The sequence below is a fragment of the Haemorhous mexicanus genome, chromosome Z, assembly GCF_027477595.1.
Source record: "Haemorhous mexicanus isolate bHaeMex1 chromosome Z, bHaeMex1.pri, whole genome shotgun sequence".
In the NCBI taxonomy this organism is placed as follows: Eukaryota; Metazoa; Chordata; class Aves; order Passeriformes; family Fringillidae; genus Haemorhous; species Haemorhous mexicanus.
This window is the reverse complement of record NC_082381.1, coordinates 77242276-77259368: the sequence shown is the minus strand read 5'-3', so window position 1 is coordinate 77259368 and position 17093 is coordinate 77242276. Positions and strand designations below refer to the sequence as shown.

At 39.3% G+C, this 17093-nt stretch overlaps 1 protein-coding gene across 4 annotated transcripts in view; it reads right to left on the bottom strand.

Annotated features, from left to right (window-relative positions):
- Positions 1–1617: 1617 nt before the first annotated feature.
- Positions 1618–17093, bottom strand: part of LIFR (LIF receptor subunit alpha) — an 87055-nt gene continuing 71579 nt past the window's right edge. For all 4 annotated transcript variants that reach the window (XM_059836759.1, XM_059836758.1, XM_059836756.1 and 1 more), the window contains 7 exons: positions 15610–15789; positions 13896–13997; positions 12226–12393; positions 11435–11596; positions 10311–10404; positions 9698–9776; positions 1618–9026 (listed from right to left, as the gene is read on the bottom strand). In XM_059836759.1, the coding sequence (XP_059692742.1) occupies positions 8388–9026; positions 9698–9776; positions 10311–10404; positions 11435–11596; positions 12226–12393; positions 13896–13997; positions 15610–15789 (1424 nt within the window). In that variant the 3' untranslated portion in view covers positions 1618–8387. The remainder of the gene's footprint in view (positions 9027–9697; positions 9777–10310; positions 10405–11434; positions 11597–12225; positions 12394–13895; positions 13998–15609; positions 15790–17093) is intronic.

Genomic DNA, 17093 nt, shown 5'->3' with positions numbered 1-17093 from the left:
TAGTTTTGGTGTCAGCAAAGCAGAATTCAAAAAAGGAATTATCATGTTTAGGCAGCTTTCATTTGGACTGATTGTTCTTACCAAAACACAGATTTCTTTTAATAGGTAACAAATGTTTCATACAGAGGGACTTTAAGCTTTATTTATATTATGTATCAAGAGAAGCTTTCTGTGGTTGTAGATCCAGGGGGGTGCGTACTTTGATGCTACAGCCAGTGGCACATTGGGAGCAGTCAGCACTGGCAGCACAGGAGAGTCAAACAGAAGAGAAGGTTGTGTGCTGGAACCAGCCAGAAAACATGGATGATCTGACTCCCTCTCTCCACTCTCACTGTGATGGTGACATAAGGGACAGTTCATGGTCCCTGCAAGAAAACCTCCTGTGCTGATAGTCCTCTGCTGCTGCTGTTGTGTGTCTCCATGATGATCGGATCTATCTACCCAGGAGCTGCATTAAATATACGGCCCAGCTGGATTAACCCGGTTTTGCCAAGCATTGAATTAGCTATATCTGATCACATGCAATATCTTCAGAAGATATTGCAAAGCCATTATCCTGTTAATTCTTTTAGACCTGAGATACAGATGATGGAGCAAGACCTGTCTGGAGCTCTTCCCTGGTGCCCCTGCTCTGACAAGGGCAGTAGCAGGGCTGGAGAGGGCAGCTGTGGGTTTCACTTTTGAAACAATTAAGCCTTCCCTCATTCCCACAGCTCTAAGTGTCTTTTCAGAGCAGCACTCCTCAGTACCCCTAACAGGCCTAAATCCCTCATCTCCCCAGTGCTCAGAGCAGCTCCCACACCATGCCCAGTTGCTGTCACATCAAGATGCACCAGTCTGCTGTTGTGAGGAAAGGAATTGACTCTGCCTTTCAAGGATGCCTCCAAAGAGATGGAGAGAGCACAATGCCACCATGCCACAATGGTTTTGTGTTACGTGCTGTGGTGCAGCACCTGTCATTACACACATTGCTAAGCTCAGGTGTCATTCCGAAGTAAAGGTGCTGCGGGTTAGATGAGCCAAAAAATTCTTTGGCTGTCACTAAGACACCAAATGACAAGACATTAATGGCCTCAAACATAAGGCCATGACCATTACCTGGTCATCTCAGTTCTACTAAAGCATGCTGAGGAAGTGTCCTACACCACCCAAACCAACCCTACAGTGCACAGCCTGGGGCCCTTCATCCAGCCCCTATGCCCTTCATCCCAGCACAGGGATGTCCTCCATGCGGAGGCTGCAGGGGCTGATGCCTGCACACCCTCAGCCCAGGCGTGCAGGGGGATCACATATCAACCCCCAGCTGTGTTACAGCCACAAGCCAAGGAGGACACAGGTAAGTGACCTGGACTTTTTCCTATCCCTGCCTTGTACACCAAGAACAGGAGGGCTTCAGTGGGCCTTGGAAATGGTAGGGTCTGTTGTGCTGAGGAGAAGCCGCTTGGGGAGTATTTGTTACTATCCACGCTGCCTATCAGGAAGGCAAGGCTGTGCTTGCTAGATCCTGTGGTTATTTACTCTGGCACAAAATTCAAATAACTCTGTTTGTACTGGGGCATGAGTAGAATTTAACTCTTACTTAAAAAATAAATGGGAAAGTAAAGAATATGAAGCATATAAGAGTGTAAGAAAATATATTTATTAAATTTCATGGCAATACTATGGCAAAATTGTTAAACACATGCTTACTTTTAGACACCCAAGCAATACAACAGGAGTTACATCAAGCAAGCAAACTAGGTTTAAAATGTATGCAAAGTTGTATCTTAGTGTTAGGTTAGTATTAAATGTCAACTGCCACACTGAAATATTATATCCCCAACATGATCCCATGCTTCCTTTTTTAAGCATGCATTTGTTTAACTGCTTAGCTGATAAATTTTCATATTGATACACTTTGTTGAATCAGTATTTTACTTGGCATGCTACAGCTTCATTAAAGTGCCTTGTGATGATTTTGCTAAAATTGTAAAGAAGTAATTTTTCAATAGCAGATTTGGAAGCTGGAAAATTTCAGTATCATTCAGCAACAAAAATATGCTGAATGACTTACTAGATTTAGTGTGTTATGAAGACTATTTTTTCAGCTCAATCTACTGATTTATTCTCAGAATTAATTTCCATAGATGACTATGTCAAATTGGCGAACAATATTTTCACTAGTATTAAACAAAAGTCCATTAAAATCTTAATAAAAACAGAACATAAAAAACATCTCTAAGCAAATTATTTATGCTGTAAAAAATATGATATAAAAAGAGCTAAAAAAAACATTGAACCTATTCACAGTATATGTTTAAAGTTACAGCATTATAGTACAATGTTGTGTGGTTTTTTCAGGTGACCTGTATGATTCCACCAGTTCTGATGTTTTGTGTGCCACAACAGGCCCAAAGTTCAAATTGCTGTTACCTTCAAGTAGGATTTCAGATAGATATGATTCAGTTGTCTTCTCTTTTTGTTATCCCCAGCTTTACAAACTTTTGACATGGTATCAAAATGTAAAATGTTTCCAAAGCCATCCCTGAAGCACATTTAGAAAACATTGACAGAGTGATGTTCAAGGATTCTTTTTTTATTGAATTACTACTAAAGTGTGTGACCTTTCTATTTTACTTTGCCCTGCTTGAGCTATTAATTTTTAAATTTTTCTTAATCCAAGTAATAAAAAAGTGAAAATTTCACTTTTTCTTTGTTACTGGGTTAGTTTTGCTCACTGCCTTTTGCACAACATGAGACCAAGTGAGCTGCAAAGGTACTGAGCCTTCAAGTGGAAGTTGTCCATAAATCTCCACTGAAGCTTGCTTTCAGTCAAAATGCAGATTTGGGACTGTCCTAGAGATTTTGTTAGGTATCACACTGAAAACCAAGGATGTCATCTACTCTGGTGCATCACAAAGTCACCTAGACAGTGCTGTCACAAGAAGAGAGTGAAACTGGAGAGGGATTAACCCCATCCTCTCATGAAACACCCTGCCATTAGACCAGCTCACCTGCACGGGGATGCTGAGCCTCTGCCCTCCAAAACCCAGAAGTCATCTGGAGTTGTTTTTTTTTTTTTCAATTGTAAAAGCAGAAGGAATTAATAGATGGTTTTGTGGGGGAGAAGTATTGTCATGCACGCTGGGACAACTTATAAAGTTACAGAAAGCCTGCCAATATCATCTGAGGTTTGTTTGTATAACATGCTAAAAGGAAACAAACACTGGCTATCTTAGAAACACTGGGGAAAATCCAGAGTTATATAAATGGGGGAGGGGAAAGAAAATTGTGGGGGAAGAAACTATTTTACAGCTCCTAATATGAGATATCTAAGACAGTCTTAAACATAAGGGAACTGAACACTCAAGTACTTCTGAACCCTTGTCTAGCATTTGGGGTCTGGGACTGTGTTTCCAGGCTGACTAAATAAAAGAAGAGGGAAAAAACCAACAAATACTGCCAACAGCATCTTTGAGCATCATCCACAGAGGGCACCATTTAATGCACAGCACCACAAGTGTTGCAAAGTGTGTTGGGAGGAGCACAAGACGGCAAGTGCTTCCTCTAGACAAAACTGTCTCAGAAGGTATATATTCATGTACAGGACTCCAAAAAAATCACTTTGGCAACTGTAAGCCGACTTCCTCTGCCATATGCACCTAGGCACATGATGATGCAAGCACATGTGTGCATAAAGGGTTAGGACTTATATTAAATGTCATTCGCACTGAAGTATTCATCAAAGTCTGTGGCAGAACATAAGATGCTATTTACATGGGAAGTTCTTCATAGATTTATGGTACACAGAGCTTTGTTAGCAATCTCATTCTCTAAATGTTACATTTTTCTAATATCTGTCAAATTATTTTACTATATTTCTATCTACTTGTAGGGATACAAGTATTCTATTTACAAAGCAGTATTTATTTAAAAACAGAGCACACAATTTATCATTGCCTTTTCAGAGTGATGTCTAACCACCTTCTCTCTCCAGTGCACCCAACTGCTTTCCTTTTTGCTCCTATTCATGTTCAACTGAGTGTCCTCATGATCACAGGGAACACCACAGCACTAAGCTTTACCCAGATGAACCTATCAACAACAACATAAAAAGGTGACTTGAAAATGCCTCTTCAGAGCAGCCTAAATCTTGAGGTCAGCAGGAGTGTGCTGCTGCCATGTCCCTAGCAAAGTAAAGTTCTGGTCCCCCACATAAACCAAAGATGAAGAAATGCAGCACATCTGCCAATTGTGCCATGACAAACTGCACAGCGACTGGCTCCCTTTGGAAATGGTTTACCCATGAAAGCAGCAACTAGAGATAATAAAGACAGCAAATGTAGTTATCGGGTTCTAGGTCTACCTACACAGTCACTGCATAGCAGGGGAGGTAATTCACTGCTTGCCTGTAATATTAGATTAGTTTTTTGTTGACATATTAACTAGTAGTTCTGTGAGGTATATCACATGCAGAGCTACCATCCAAAAAATCAACAAGCTTGAGATCCTAGATTTCGGGCATGTCAAAAAACCAAAAAAAATGAATGTGTCAAATAGGAGAGTGCACAACGATACATCAAATGTGACTGATGTTCCACACATACAGTGAACAGTACAAAAACCCATTACAAAACTTAAACTGTCACATATGACAGGCATGGCTCAAAAATAAAAAGCAGCAGAACCAACGACTTACTTCAGAAAGCAACTGCTTGGCATTAATACCCTACATCTCTGAACATTGACTCTGGAGGACTGAAGTTAGGCATGACACAATCCCTTCTGGTCATATCCCTTCTGGAAGTTGTTGGGTTTTGCTTTTTGTTTGGCTCTTTTTAATTTATTTTTTTAAAGCTGCAATTTCTACTCTTCTAAAAAATGAAGTAAAAAGGCAAAAGAACTAAAAATAAATGTTCAATAAAGGGTGAGATTTTTTCACAAAAGGATGGTAAGGAAATGCTGTTTAAACTTTAGGATTCCTAAGATATTTTTCAAAAAAAAACTTGTCCGAAGAGGCTCATAGAAGCTAGAAGGCACTAGTACAAAGAATCTGATCCCCTCTGAAACTTACAACTGTTATCAAAGCATTTAGAGGCTATGAGAGAGCACCATGCTTTGAAAGAATATTTGGTTCAAAGACATTCCTAAAGATGCTTCACTGGTTTATCATGGCACTTGGGCTCAGAAAGCAAGTCTGTTCCCTGACTGTCCTTGTTATTCATCCCTACTACTCCATGTACCTAGGGGTGGCTGATCCCACTAGCAGACCACCTCTCCCTATGCATCTGAATTCACTGCTGAAGATCTGAGATAGGCATTTGAAAGGCAGACATGAAGAGGCTCTCTTCATGTCAAAGGAAACGCAGAGGTGAAGCAGCTGAGCTTTCAAGTGCTGGAATGACAACTGCTTACTGGCTCATCAGCATTAAGCAACAATGACCCTACAGATGCTGCACAAGCTTGTGTCTCTCCAACATCTGCCCCACTCTTCTTACTAAAGCCAATGCTGTTAAAGGACCTTTCTGACCTGCATCCTGAAAGTCAGAAGACCAGGAATAGAGTAAAAAATTTTTAAAAAAAAGGAAAAAAAAAAAAAGAGATTAATAACTAGGTCAGAGAGAGTTTGTAAGATCAACATTGAGGCAGAACATGCATTTGTGGAGCTTTTCCTTATCTAATCACTAAGAAATTAAGCAATTTAAAATGTTGTTGTCTTTACTGAATAGGAGGAGCAGCACACTGGGAAACCTGAGTATGTGATGCATATGTGTAAGTGATTCACCATGTGAACACTGAGAATGGTTCTAAACTGCTTCCTGTGACAGCTCTGTGTGTTCTCTGCAGCTGCCTTGATTTCCAGTCTCCAAATTAAAAATTGCTAGTACTCTCAAATGGCAGTTTGATTTTGTTTCTTGCAATTCACAGCCATATGAAATGCACAGTTATTCTTCATGGTCAGCTGTTCTGCTACAGAGGGGTTTTTTTCAGTTGGATCACCATACAATATTGACTGCTCCTCTGTACTGAGAATCTGCTCTATAAAAAAAAAAAAACCCTAACCACTACCCATACACGCTGTCCATGACATCATCTGCTTTCAATTAAAAGCATATAGCAGCAAAAGCTAAAATTCATCTTAGGAGATGGACACATTAAGCCAAATCTACACTAGTGAAAAGAAATACTCTAAAAAACAATAATTATGAAAAACAGTTGTTACTATTAGGATTTAGCCTCCTCCCAGCTATCAATCACCAAGGCCTTAACCGCTTCCTTTCATGTGTTAGTTTAATGTTCTATGTAATATGCTATGACACTTGTGCTGATGCTTGGACACAAATGGACATCAGCTCTTTGCACTGCCTGTCTTTCCACGTGCAGCCGTGCTAACTCAAAGACTCAACAGATGAATCCTATGTGCACTTTCTGTCCTTTCAGAGACACCTTGCACTCGGCCAGACCTGCAGATTAATCTGTTGTTCACTCTTCTGGGAGGCACAGACAGGAAGTTGTTACCTATTATGATAACTATTTAGTGCTTTGCCTTTTTGTCAGTTTTGAAACACCTCTACACTTTAATTCTATGGAGATGCCAGAGACAGGCCAGCCTCTGAAACTGAACCACCCATTGCTGTGATTAGGTTTAGCCATATGCTTGGTTTTATTTTGATGGCCAGATCATGTGGTTTGGAGACCAAATGCCTGTCAAGTCATCCTCCTGGTATACTCTCACACCTTTACAACTAGCAGCCGAGCCAATTCAGTCTCCTTATCTGTTTTCTTTAGAAAACCATTCCCATGTCTTATTTATTAAAAAAAAAAACAACAAAAAACCACAAAACAAAACCCAAAACCTAACAACAATCCAAACCCTAAACAAAACACAGTAGTTAAGGAAATGGAGATGAAAAAAAAAAATTGGTTAGAACTTTATGGAGACCCTTTTTGATCAAGCTCTTTTAACATCTGATGCCTCCCCAGTTTTACAGCAAGAAACAGGTAAATTTTTCAAAAATTTCTCCTGTAAGCTAGTGAATTCATGTATGCCACAGACTGAAATTTACACAGTGAAATGTTACAGTTGTCTAGAGATGCACATGGGAAAACAAGCATTTTAAAAGATGATTGTTCTAAACACTCCTTTAAGCACACAAATGTACATAATTTAAGCTTTCTTTGCATCACATATCTGGTAAAGGAGAGGTAGAATTAGAGGCACTAAGACCTCCCTGGGTTTCTCCCTGCCACTAGAGAAATCCTACCTTGTACTCCCAAGTAGGATTTGTATAGCAGGTCCTGTTGGGTTGACAGGTAAGATCAAAGATCAGCCAGGCAGCAGGTAATACAAAGCTAATACAATAAAGATCATCCAAAAAGCAATTTCTCCTCAAGGACCTAGTCCTACTACCTCTAATTTCATGTGCCAAACTGCTTCAGCTGCTAAGGTGAGTAGACAGAGATTTCCCCATGGCTTACATTACTGCATAGTGCAAAGACTGCTGAACACTGAGGGTGAATGGACTACTGTACCACTTCAAAGCAGGAGATCTGGAGCAGAAGCTATGAAATACAAAATGTATTAGTGCAATACATTAGGAAAGATTAACTCTTTAACCAAAAAATAGAAAAAATATTGAGCATTCTAAGTTTTTTTTAAAAAAAGGAAGTTTTAAACTTTATGCAGTTCTTGTTGAGGTTTCAATCAGTGTTACACTTCTTTTCCCCAAGTTTGTACCCCTGAGTCAAACATTTAATAAACATTGTACAGTAGGTACAGAAATTAGTGTCTAGTTAAAAAGCAACAGATTTGAATGGCCATTGCTTTGTAAGTGTTAAACAGTGACAATAACCTTCCATACAGGAGAAGAAAAAAAATAGCACTCTCATTTGTTCATTGTTTATAACTAGGTAAAAGATCTCAACAGTTTCCAACCACATTGTTTCCAAGTCTTAGGCTGAGATTTGCTATAAATTAAACCTTCAGTAAGGAAATCTGTTGGTGCTGCATTTGAGTCTGCACAGTTGAGAACAACTACAACAAAGCAAAGCAATCTTTCCAAGTTATAAATTGCATGAGACCATGTTTATCTTGGAGCACTGTGTGAAGGTAGGCAGAGTTCTTTGACTATAATTATCAGGGGCTGTAAATTCAAAACCCCTTACATCCAATACATTTTACTAGAGTAATAACTAAATTGCTATAAATTTGGCCTCTCAGCCCCTATTACAATGGAATATGAACACTTTGACTAACTTAAACATGGTAACATTCAGCTTAGTAGAACTTCTGCTGACTGTCTCCAAGAATAATTCATGCCTTTTGCACTTTTCTTCTTCCTTTCTTTACAATATCAGGAATAAAAGCTTATTTGGAAGGCAGGTTCACGTGCAATGAGGACTCACTGTTAATCATTTGGTTTGTTCTGAAAAAAGTGTGTGAAGGACCACCCTGTGTTAATGGGTTTAGGAGAGTCTTCATCATCTTTTGGGGGCAGCAGAAACTGTCGGGAATTAATTGAACATGGGCTCCCAAAAGATGCATTTTCATTGTTGCTTTCAACTGATCCAGGGGAGTCTGGAGTGCCCATGTTCCACGTGTTTGTGTTTGCTTGAGGTCTGTAACCTGCAGTTTTATCCAATTCTTCCTCCACAGGTGAATGACCCTCTATTTTCAGAGCACTGATAGAGAGCTGCATTTGTGGCTTGTAGCCTGCTGTAGTCACTAAGTCTATTTCTGGCTCCTCCTCTGGTTTAATTTGAGGCTGATACATTGACTGGATGTCAATGTAAACCACCTGAGATGACCCCCCAGGTTCATCTGTAGGGGGATTTGAGATCTCCTCTTCAATGATAGGGGGGCAGTAGGAGACAACAACGTGATTTTCCATTTCTGAGTCAGAGCCATCTTCAGGCACAGTGGTCTCTGCTGCTGGGGACATCATCTCTGTGTCTTCAATCTTTGGAGCTGTAGACTGTGTTTCCACCACTTCAACACTGTTGGGGGTGCACGGGTTCATTTCCAGTGTTTTAAGCGTCTTATTCCCCTGAAATGAGAAAAAGGAGAAGGGGGAGACACTAAGCTGAAAAGATCTGGAAAACCTGAAAGCAACAAGTTCCCAAAATTACAGCAACTTTGGTGGCTTGTGAATTGTACTTATCCCATGGCCATGAGTATGATACATTAAAAAGAAAAAGGTGTTTATCATTTCTGGCTCACATTCCTGTTAATCTTAGAAGTATTTTATGCAAATTAAAGAGACTTGAGATCTTGCAGTATATGTTTATGAACTTTCTCCAAATCTTGTCTTTGTACAACCCATTCCTGAAGGCTGTTTAATATTCTTCCCATCTTCAACTAATGTATCTGCCAGGATAATGGGATATGGCAGATCTCCATACTTCCTGCTTCTTCTAATACTTCAACAAAGATGGGTGTGTTACTCCTGCATTCTTATCAGGTACTGACACTTCTCATTAGCTGGAAGAAGAGAAATGCAGCAGTCCTTTCCTAGTTCAAACATTGCAGTTAACTACATTAACAACAACAAAGCTCTAGATAGCACCTGACAGAAGTTACTCAGTAAATTGGCTTGTTTCCCCCTGCCACAGAGTTTTTTTCTACAATTGGAACAGATGAGTCAAAGTTTGCAAAAGAATTCTTTAACTGGTTTTATCTTTTAGAAGCTTAAAATAATAGATTTAAAATAAGGGTTACCTCACAGATGTTCCTCTGAAACTGCAGTGCCTTACTGTTCTCAGGATTTGGGATTTCTGGATAAAATGTTTCTTTAATCCTTTAAAGAGAAAGAATAAACTATTATAAAGACAGCAAGGCCTGAAACAGATTCTGAATACAGAAAAGAAGTCAGGACACTTCCCTTTAACTCAGAATACTGAAGACATCTGGTGCAAAGATTTAGTGTGTTAAACTTTCACTGAGTATAATGGAAAAAACAGCAATCTTTTTTTAAGTTGGGAATTTAATATGCCACATTTACTAAAAGTTGAAGATGGTATGTCTATCTTTGTTTGCAGAGGGCACACAAATTACAGTATGTCACCAGTTATTTCCATTTGGGAACTGTTTATAAACGGTGGTCACTGGAAGACAGGCTCCTGCAAAAACTTTTTGCATTCCTCCCTCTGACCTCCCTCCAGCTCAGTTTCTCCCTCACCTTCCACATGGTGTTTTTGCCACCCACCTTTAAACAAAGTCCACTAACATCTTTGGGTATACAGAGAAAACAGGGAGTAACTAAAATCATGGAAAACCCTAGCACTGAAGCAAACACTTCCAGGAAAAGATGAGAACCCGAGGCAGGCATTACCATTCCCTCTTTCGGTAGCAGAAAATGCTGGCCAACACTCCAAGCAGCACCACCACTGCAACGGGGATGAGAATTGCAATGATTAATCCTACAGCTGGGGCACAAGAAAAAGAGAAGACAGTAAATATATATGCAATATTACCAGTAAGTTTTATGCCTTTTCTAATATTCCCCCCAGTTAAAGATCATTCCATTAAACTCAGCTAATGCAGTGGTCTGCAAACAGTGACCTACACCATCACCCTTCCCCTTTGCTGGAATTCACAGATTCAGTGATAACTACAGGAATCAGCAGATATTTCTCTCTGATTGTTTAATATCAGAAGGCTTCATGTGTTGCACAAGACTCATTGGTATGGTGATTCTGTTCTCACTAAGCACTGGCACTGCACTTTCATGCTACCTGAGCTGGCCCAGTTTCTGGTAATGGCTCTTCTAGGCCAACAACTAATTGCATAAACAGCATTGTCTTTTATATGTTTTACAATGCTTCCAATCCCTGAGCTTTAGCTTCAACAGAGCTCCACTGCCTTCCTCCATTGATATTAAATGCCTCAAGCATGATTTCATGTATTTTAGCTGCACCCCAGTGTTTAGTCCTTCATAGGAAACACTTTTTCTCTCTTATTCTCCAAAGTCAATCTCTTTTTTGTGATTGTCTTTCTCTGTTTGCTTCTGTCAAGGGATCAATAAAACTGAATTCAAAGCAGAAAAGCATCTGTTTACAACTCTGAAACTGATAAATATTTCTACAGTGTCCTTCTTCCCACCATGTATTAGCAGATATTCATCATGGGAAACCTGACAAAAACAACTGGCTGTTTGAGAAAACTAAGCTCAGACTCTACTATATTTAGTAACAGGTTAGAAGTAATTTTTTATGCATACATTACCATGAACTACAAAGTAGCTGTAAAAGAAAAGGATCTTTCCCTCACTCTGAGCTGTATTTTTGTATTCATAAATAACCAACTAAATAAAGGTAAAAATTAGACTGCAGGCCCAAACCACCTACAGGACCAGAGAAAAACCCATAAACCAACAAAATAAGCTCAGCTTTATATACATTGTACAGCTCCTGTGCTAAAGACAGGGATATGTCTGAACAGGGATAATCAACTTACAGTCTTCCTTTGTCACCACATAGAGGCTGTTTGGAGGGCTTAACCCACCGGCAGTGTAGGCTTGTAGTTCCAGCTGGTAACTTGTTTTGCCTTGAAGATCAAGTATTTTCATAGACTTCTTTGTTAAGTCAGTGATATTGTTAACTTTAAGTTCTGGATTCCCTGTTTTTTTGGAAGAAGTAAGAAAAGCATAACTTTGTAAGTAAGGATTCAAGAAGACAACCTCAGCTTTAGCAAAACTGTCTTGAAGTGAGCAGATGAAACCAGAAGCACAGTCTGTGTAAAGAAAAACTGAAACAAAGAAGCCTAGCAATGCTGCTCGCTTACACAGCACCAAGCAGCACAGGAGTGTGGTGCTGCTGCTGCAGATTGACTTAATTTCATTGCCCTCCTGCATGTCCTCATGAATGTCAGCTGGGCTTCAGTCCTGACAGGACAGGCACTGGAAGAATATACCCTATTAAATATGGCCATGTAACCTCCCCACCTCATCTACCCATGGTATCTGAGCACAGGACAGCATGACACATTGCCACTTAGTCACTGCATTACTTCATGGCCACAGTGAGACAGGGTTTTCTCCAACTTTTGCTTTATATTAAAAAACAACTGGGCTAATCACACAAGGGCATTTTAAATGCCTTTGTCACATATCTGGAGTAAATTATAACAGTGAGTAATGCAACTGAATTATTATTAAAGCATCTTTTTTATTAAAGTGAAATTAAATTATTTAAAAATAATAAGGAAATATGTAAGCAAGGAAGTTGCAATCTACACAATTAACTTACCTGATTCTGAAAGTCTAGGCTTTAAAGCATCTTTTTCACCTTTTGCAAAGGAAAGAAGATATCCTTTTAGAAATCCTCGGCATTCTTCAATAGGAATGTCTTCCCATTTTACCAATATAGAATCTGAAGAAGTTTCTTCAACAATAAAATTTGGTGCAGTTTTTGGAGCTGTAGGGAGAATTATGAAGGAAGAAACCAGTAAGAAATTACCTTATCATAAAATGCTTTTCCTCACTGTAAAGTACGTGTGAAAGACTTAGAAGGCGTCTAGAAAAATACAGCTATGTTGGACTAATTGTTAGTAATTACTGCAGTATTAGCTACTAAGAGGTGCTAGAAGAAAAATTTCTCTTTTGTCAACCATCTTACAGACCCATACATGTAAATACCCTTCTTCCTGCAACAAACCCCAAAAGATTGTATAAACACTCAGAGGATACATATTAGCTTTTATGGAGCTTAACTCATAGTCTGTCTTAAAACTGAAAAACTACACAATTTTACCATCTCATCTTAAAAGAACTACTCTTACCAGTTTACACAAGTCCTTATTCCAATACCTGAAGCCTACTGAAAGTGTTACAGCAGACAGTGCATATGGCCATGTATAATGTCAGGACTTAGCCTGACATTTGGCTTTGATCCATCACGGCTGAACTCATGTTTAAGAATGCATCCATTTTTCTCTTGATGGTTATCTGTCCAAAGGCAAATCTGAAGTTTTAGAATGAATCTAGGCTCTTGTGCATTTCTCAGTTCCTAATAAGTTTCTTCTGCACATTCAATGCATTTTTAGTCCCTCAGTCTCTGTATCTTGAAAACTTCTGTCTGATCTGTTCATAACACACATGGAAAACTCTTCTGGGAAACCTTTCAGAATCTTTGCAGAAATACAAATGGCTGAAAATTGAGTTTCTGGTAAAATTGCCTTAACCTCACCTTCAACCTTAGCAATGAAATAAACAACACCATTTCCAAGGACTCAGATTATGTCAGCAGTTCAGTTTTCTAGGCAAACTATTTTAGCAGAAAACACGTTAAACTTCAAAGTGAAATGGGTGCTGTAGTTACAATACAATACAATACAATACAATACAATACAATACAGCTGTGGTGTTAAAGGGCAAAGTCATGTCCAGACACCTGGGAACAGAAAGCATTCAGACACTAATGCATCTTCAGGCCAGCAAAGCTCAGCACTGGGTCAAACCCCAGTTACCTAGACAGGGTTGGTGTGGGACAGAATACAACTGTGATTCTCAAAGCGGTTGTGCTCTAGGATCTAGTTTGGATCTAAGAAGTGCTTTTATGGATACTTTTTATATTTGCTGAGCTGTAACAAATGTTCCTTCAAGTTTACTGGGACTTGATGAAAAAAAAAAGTTGCCTCCTCTTGTGTAGAAGGGGCCACAGCAATGTGGTTCAAATTATGGCTGTGAATTGCTATGACACTCTGTGCCACCACACAAGCTGGAGAACACAGGGTTATTGCATATGCTTGGAATTGCAAGTGGCTGGAGAAATGTGTTACAGTTATACACAGAGAACAAACAAAGTCAGTAGTACTGCATAGAGATTCTGGTCTCAGTCTTCTGCCAACATTGAGCTAAAAAAATAGACACAGACTAAATTCACTTTGCAGAGATCCTGAATGATAAAAATGCACTCACGCAGCTCTTTCATATACCCAGTTATGTTTTTCAACAACTGATATCCCATGGATTTGCAGCCATACAGAGAAAAGTTGTATCTCACGCCAGGTTTGAACAGAGCTGCAAGAGAAAATTGCTGTAAGAATATTTCACTTCAGAAGAATGATGCTTTTAGATTTCATATGATGCAGATATATAAATACATATTAAAAAATTACAAAGTATACTGGTATAAATGCCATTCCTACTTGTAATTTCTCCAAAAGCTCTGCCATCAGATGTGGTTTAGAAGCAGTAACCAAATCTAGCTCCCAGAGAAAGTTTAGTACTAAACAAAGAGGATTCAAAACAAGCTACTCAAATTGCATAAATTGCCCTTTCCATGGGGAAACACAAATTGAAGTTACCAGAAATAATCCCCTTCCTTTCCTCCCACAGCAGCCATGTAGATCCTGCCTCCTCAGAAATACAAATGCATTTTGAAATAACCAGGCTTACTGGAGCAATAGTACAAAAGATATGCAGAAAACTCTCAGAAGTGACAGTGAAACAACTTAGCAATGAACTTCAGTCCTGAACTGACTTTAAAAAAAACAGATAGTCATCATATTTATGCTTCCCATGTCTTTGGTGGAAACACAGATATTTGATGCTATAATGTGTAAATAATTTACCACTTTCTGGGATTTTCTCAAGTCGGGGCTGTACACTGCTTTCAAGACTTTTTCTAAACAAGATACCACTGTGGAACTACACAGAAGTCAACTGGGTTTTGCAAGAGTTCAGGTTCAGCCTGAGGGATTCTCCTAGGAGGACTAAGAGCAGAGGTGGATTTGCCAGCTTGAGCCCAGCCCTAGCAGCTGGATAACTCATAAAAGAGTCACATGCTGCAAGAACCATCCCAGTGAAGAGCTCAGGAGTAAAGCAGTGCATCATTGGACAGACACAGTATTGTCTGCTTAAAAAAAAAAAGAAATCTCTAGCTAGCACAAACAGAAACAACATGGACACAGTGTTGTAATTACAGACAGAAAAACATATTGCCCCCATTCTTCCAGGTCTCACTCCCCCTCAATTTTCCTATGTACACAGCTCCAAGTTGTTTCCTTGAATGGAGACTTTAATACTAAATTCCTCTAAAAGGCAAATATATACACTTATAGAAAGCAGAGAAAAAAAACCCCACATCTTTAATGGGTTTACTCTTTCCTCTTCTGCTGCTACTTGTCCCACCACAGCTGAATTTCATTTCCCTGATCTGCCCACCAGAATCTAGAGACCTGGAATGTGCCCTGTTCCAGGAAATTTCAATAGTTGTCAGCAAGCCAATACATGGAGGTCACACTTAAAAAAATCTGCCTCATGTAAAAACAACGGATTAGTCTTCTCCCATCCTGAGCAGCACTGTTTATGCTTAGAATCCAAATAAAACCCCTAACTCTGGATTAACCATTATGCATTAGGCTGAGTTAGGAAATTGTGGTGTACAGCTAGAAGAGGTAATTTCAAAACAGTTAATAAACACAGGATGATAAAAGTTAAGTCAAGACTGATATTTGGATTTGGCAAGACTGTGTAAGAAATTAAAATAAACACAGTACCAAGAAATTCATTTATTTACAGAAGTACACAGGAATCAAACAATCTGCAACCTATATCTTCAACTGCTTTCATTCCACTTGCTGCTCAGGATCTCAATCAGAAAGACTCACAAGAAAGTATTCTGACTTACCAGATTTTATCACTGCATTTGTTGTATTTGAAGGAAACTTCTGCCAGTCCACACTACAGGGTTCAGACCCAGATGAATGACACCATTTTACTATGTAGCCACATGTCATGTTGGGGTAAGAATCCCAAGAAATATTAATTCCATTCCCCAATGCAACGGCCTGATCTGTTGTGACATTGTCTGCAACAAAGATGACACAAAAATCCATCAAAGAGCAGACACTTTTCTCAAGCCCAAGATGAAAGAAAGCCTTCCGGCCACAGCACAATGGCTTTATAAACGGCAGTCATTTCTAGGGGCAGTCATTTCTAGGAATGAGAGGCACGAGTGAACTGAGAATTTGAAGCAGTGCACTCAGCTGAGCTTTCTGGAGTGCTCAGAATCAGACATAGCCTGCAGCAAATCCCTCAGCCAGCCTTAAGTACGATGAAGAGAAACGCAGCAGCTCAGGACTGGCTTAAAAAGCACTTTTTCAAGGTAAGGATTTACAGCAGATGTCAGGTTCAAATATGAATTGACACCAATCTGGCAGGAGCCTCCAGCTGTAAATTCCTGCTCTCATTTCATCAAATGGTTTGCTTTGTGTTTCTTTCAAAGTGTCTTGCTGTCACTCGCCCAACCACAGACAACCATTTTTCATGAAGAATCAACAGCAATAATCATGTCCCTGGTGAACTTTATGAAGGCTTCAGTCTACCAAGGGTAAATTATACAAGAGAAAAAAAAAAAAAAAAAAAAAGCTTTGCCTTTAGTCTATTTTTCTTGTTTCTGATTATCAAAGGTCTAGCTGTCCTTGTGAAGTGATCAGATCTGGGAACAGCTTCTGACTCCTGCAGCTGCCTTCCATGGCTGTCCGTCACATGGGACCCCGCAGAGCTAAGGGATGGTTTCCAAAGGCCACCACAAAAGGGGTGGCCCCAAGACAGATCTGCAAAAACAATCTCAGGGTTTCAGTTTTCCTTTTTCAGTGTTCTCATTTATGCTCCCCATTGAGTCTATTATTTCATTTTATTAAAGCCATAAACTAGAGAAGGCTGAAGGGCAAGGACAGTTTTTAAGAATTAGTGCTGTGAAAACTTTACTCTCACAGATGTGCTGCAAATGTCAAAGGACTGTCTATTTCTAAATAATCTTAGCATACAGTTAAGTGTACAATTGTTTTGTAGCTTGCTCCTGGCAAGAAAAAGACACACGAATAATAAAAGCAAATCAGCTCCACAAGGGCCTTGATACTTTCCCCAGAAAAACTACTATGCATCCAGTGAAACTACATTTCTGTGATGCTGGAAAAGATCTTATTTCTAATTAGGAGACTTTAATTTTTCTATTTACAGAAAAGAGTTATTTCCTGACAGTAATCACATACTGTCTAAAAACCACTTAAATATACCACACTCCACCTTATTTTCTGAGCTAGATGACTAGAAATTCACATGGGCAGTACTGCTCATTTTGGTGTATTTATAGCTGCAACCTAGACTAGA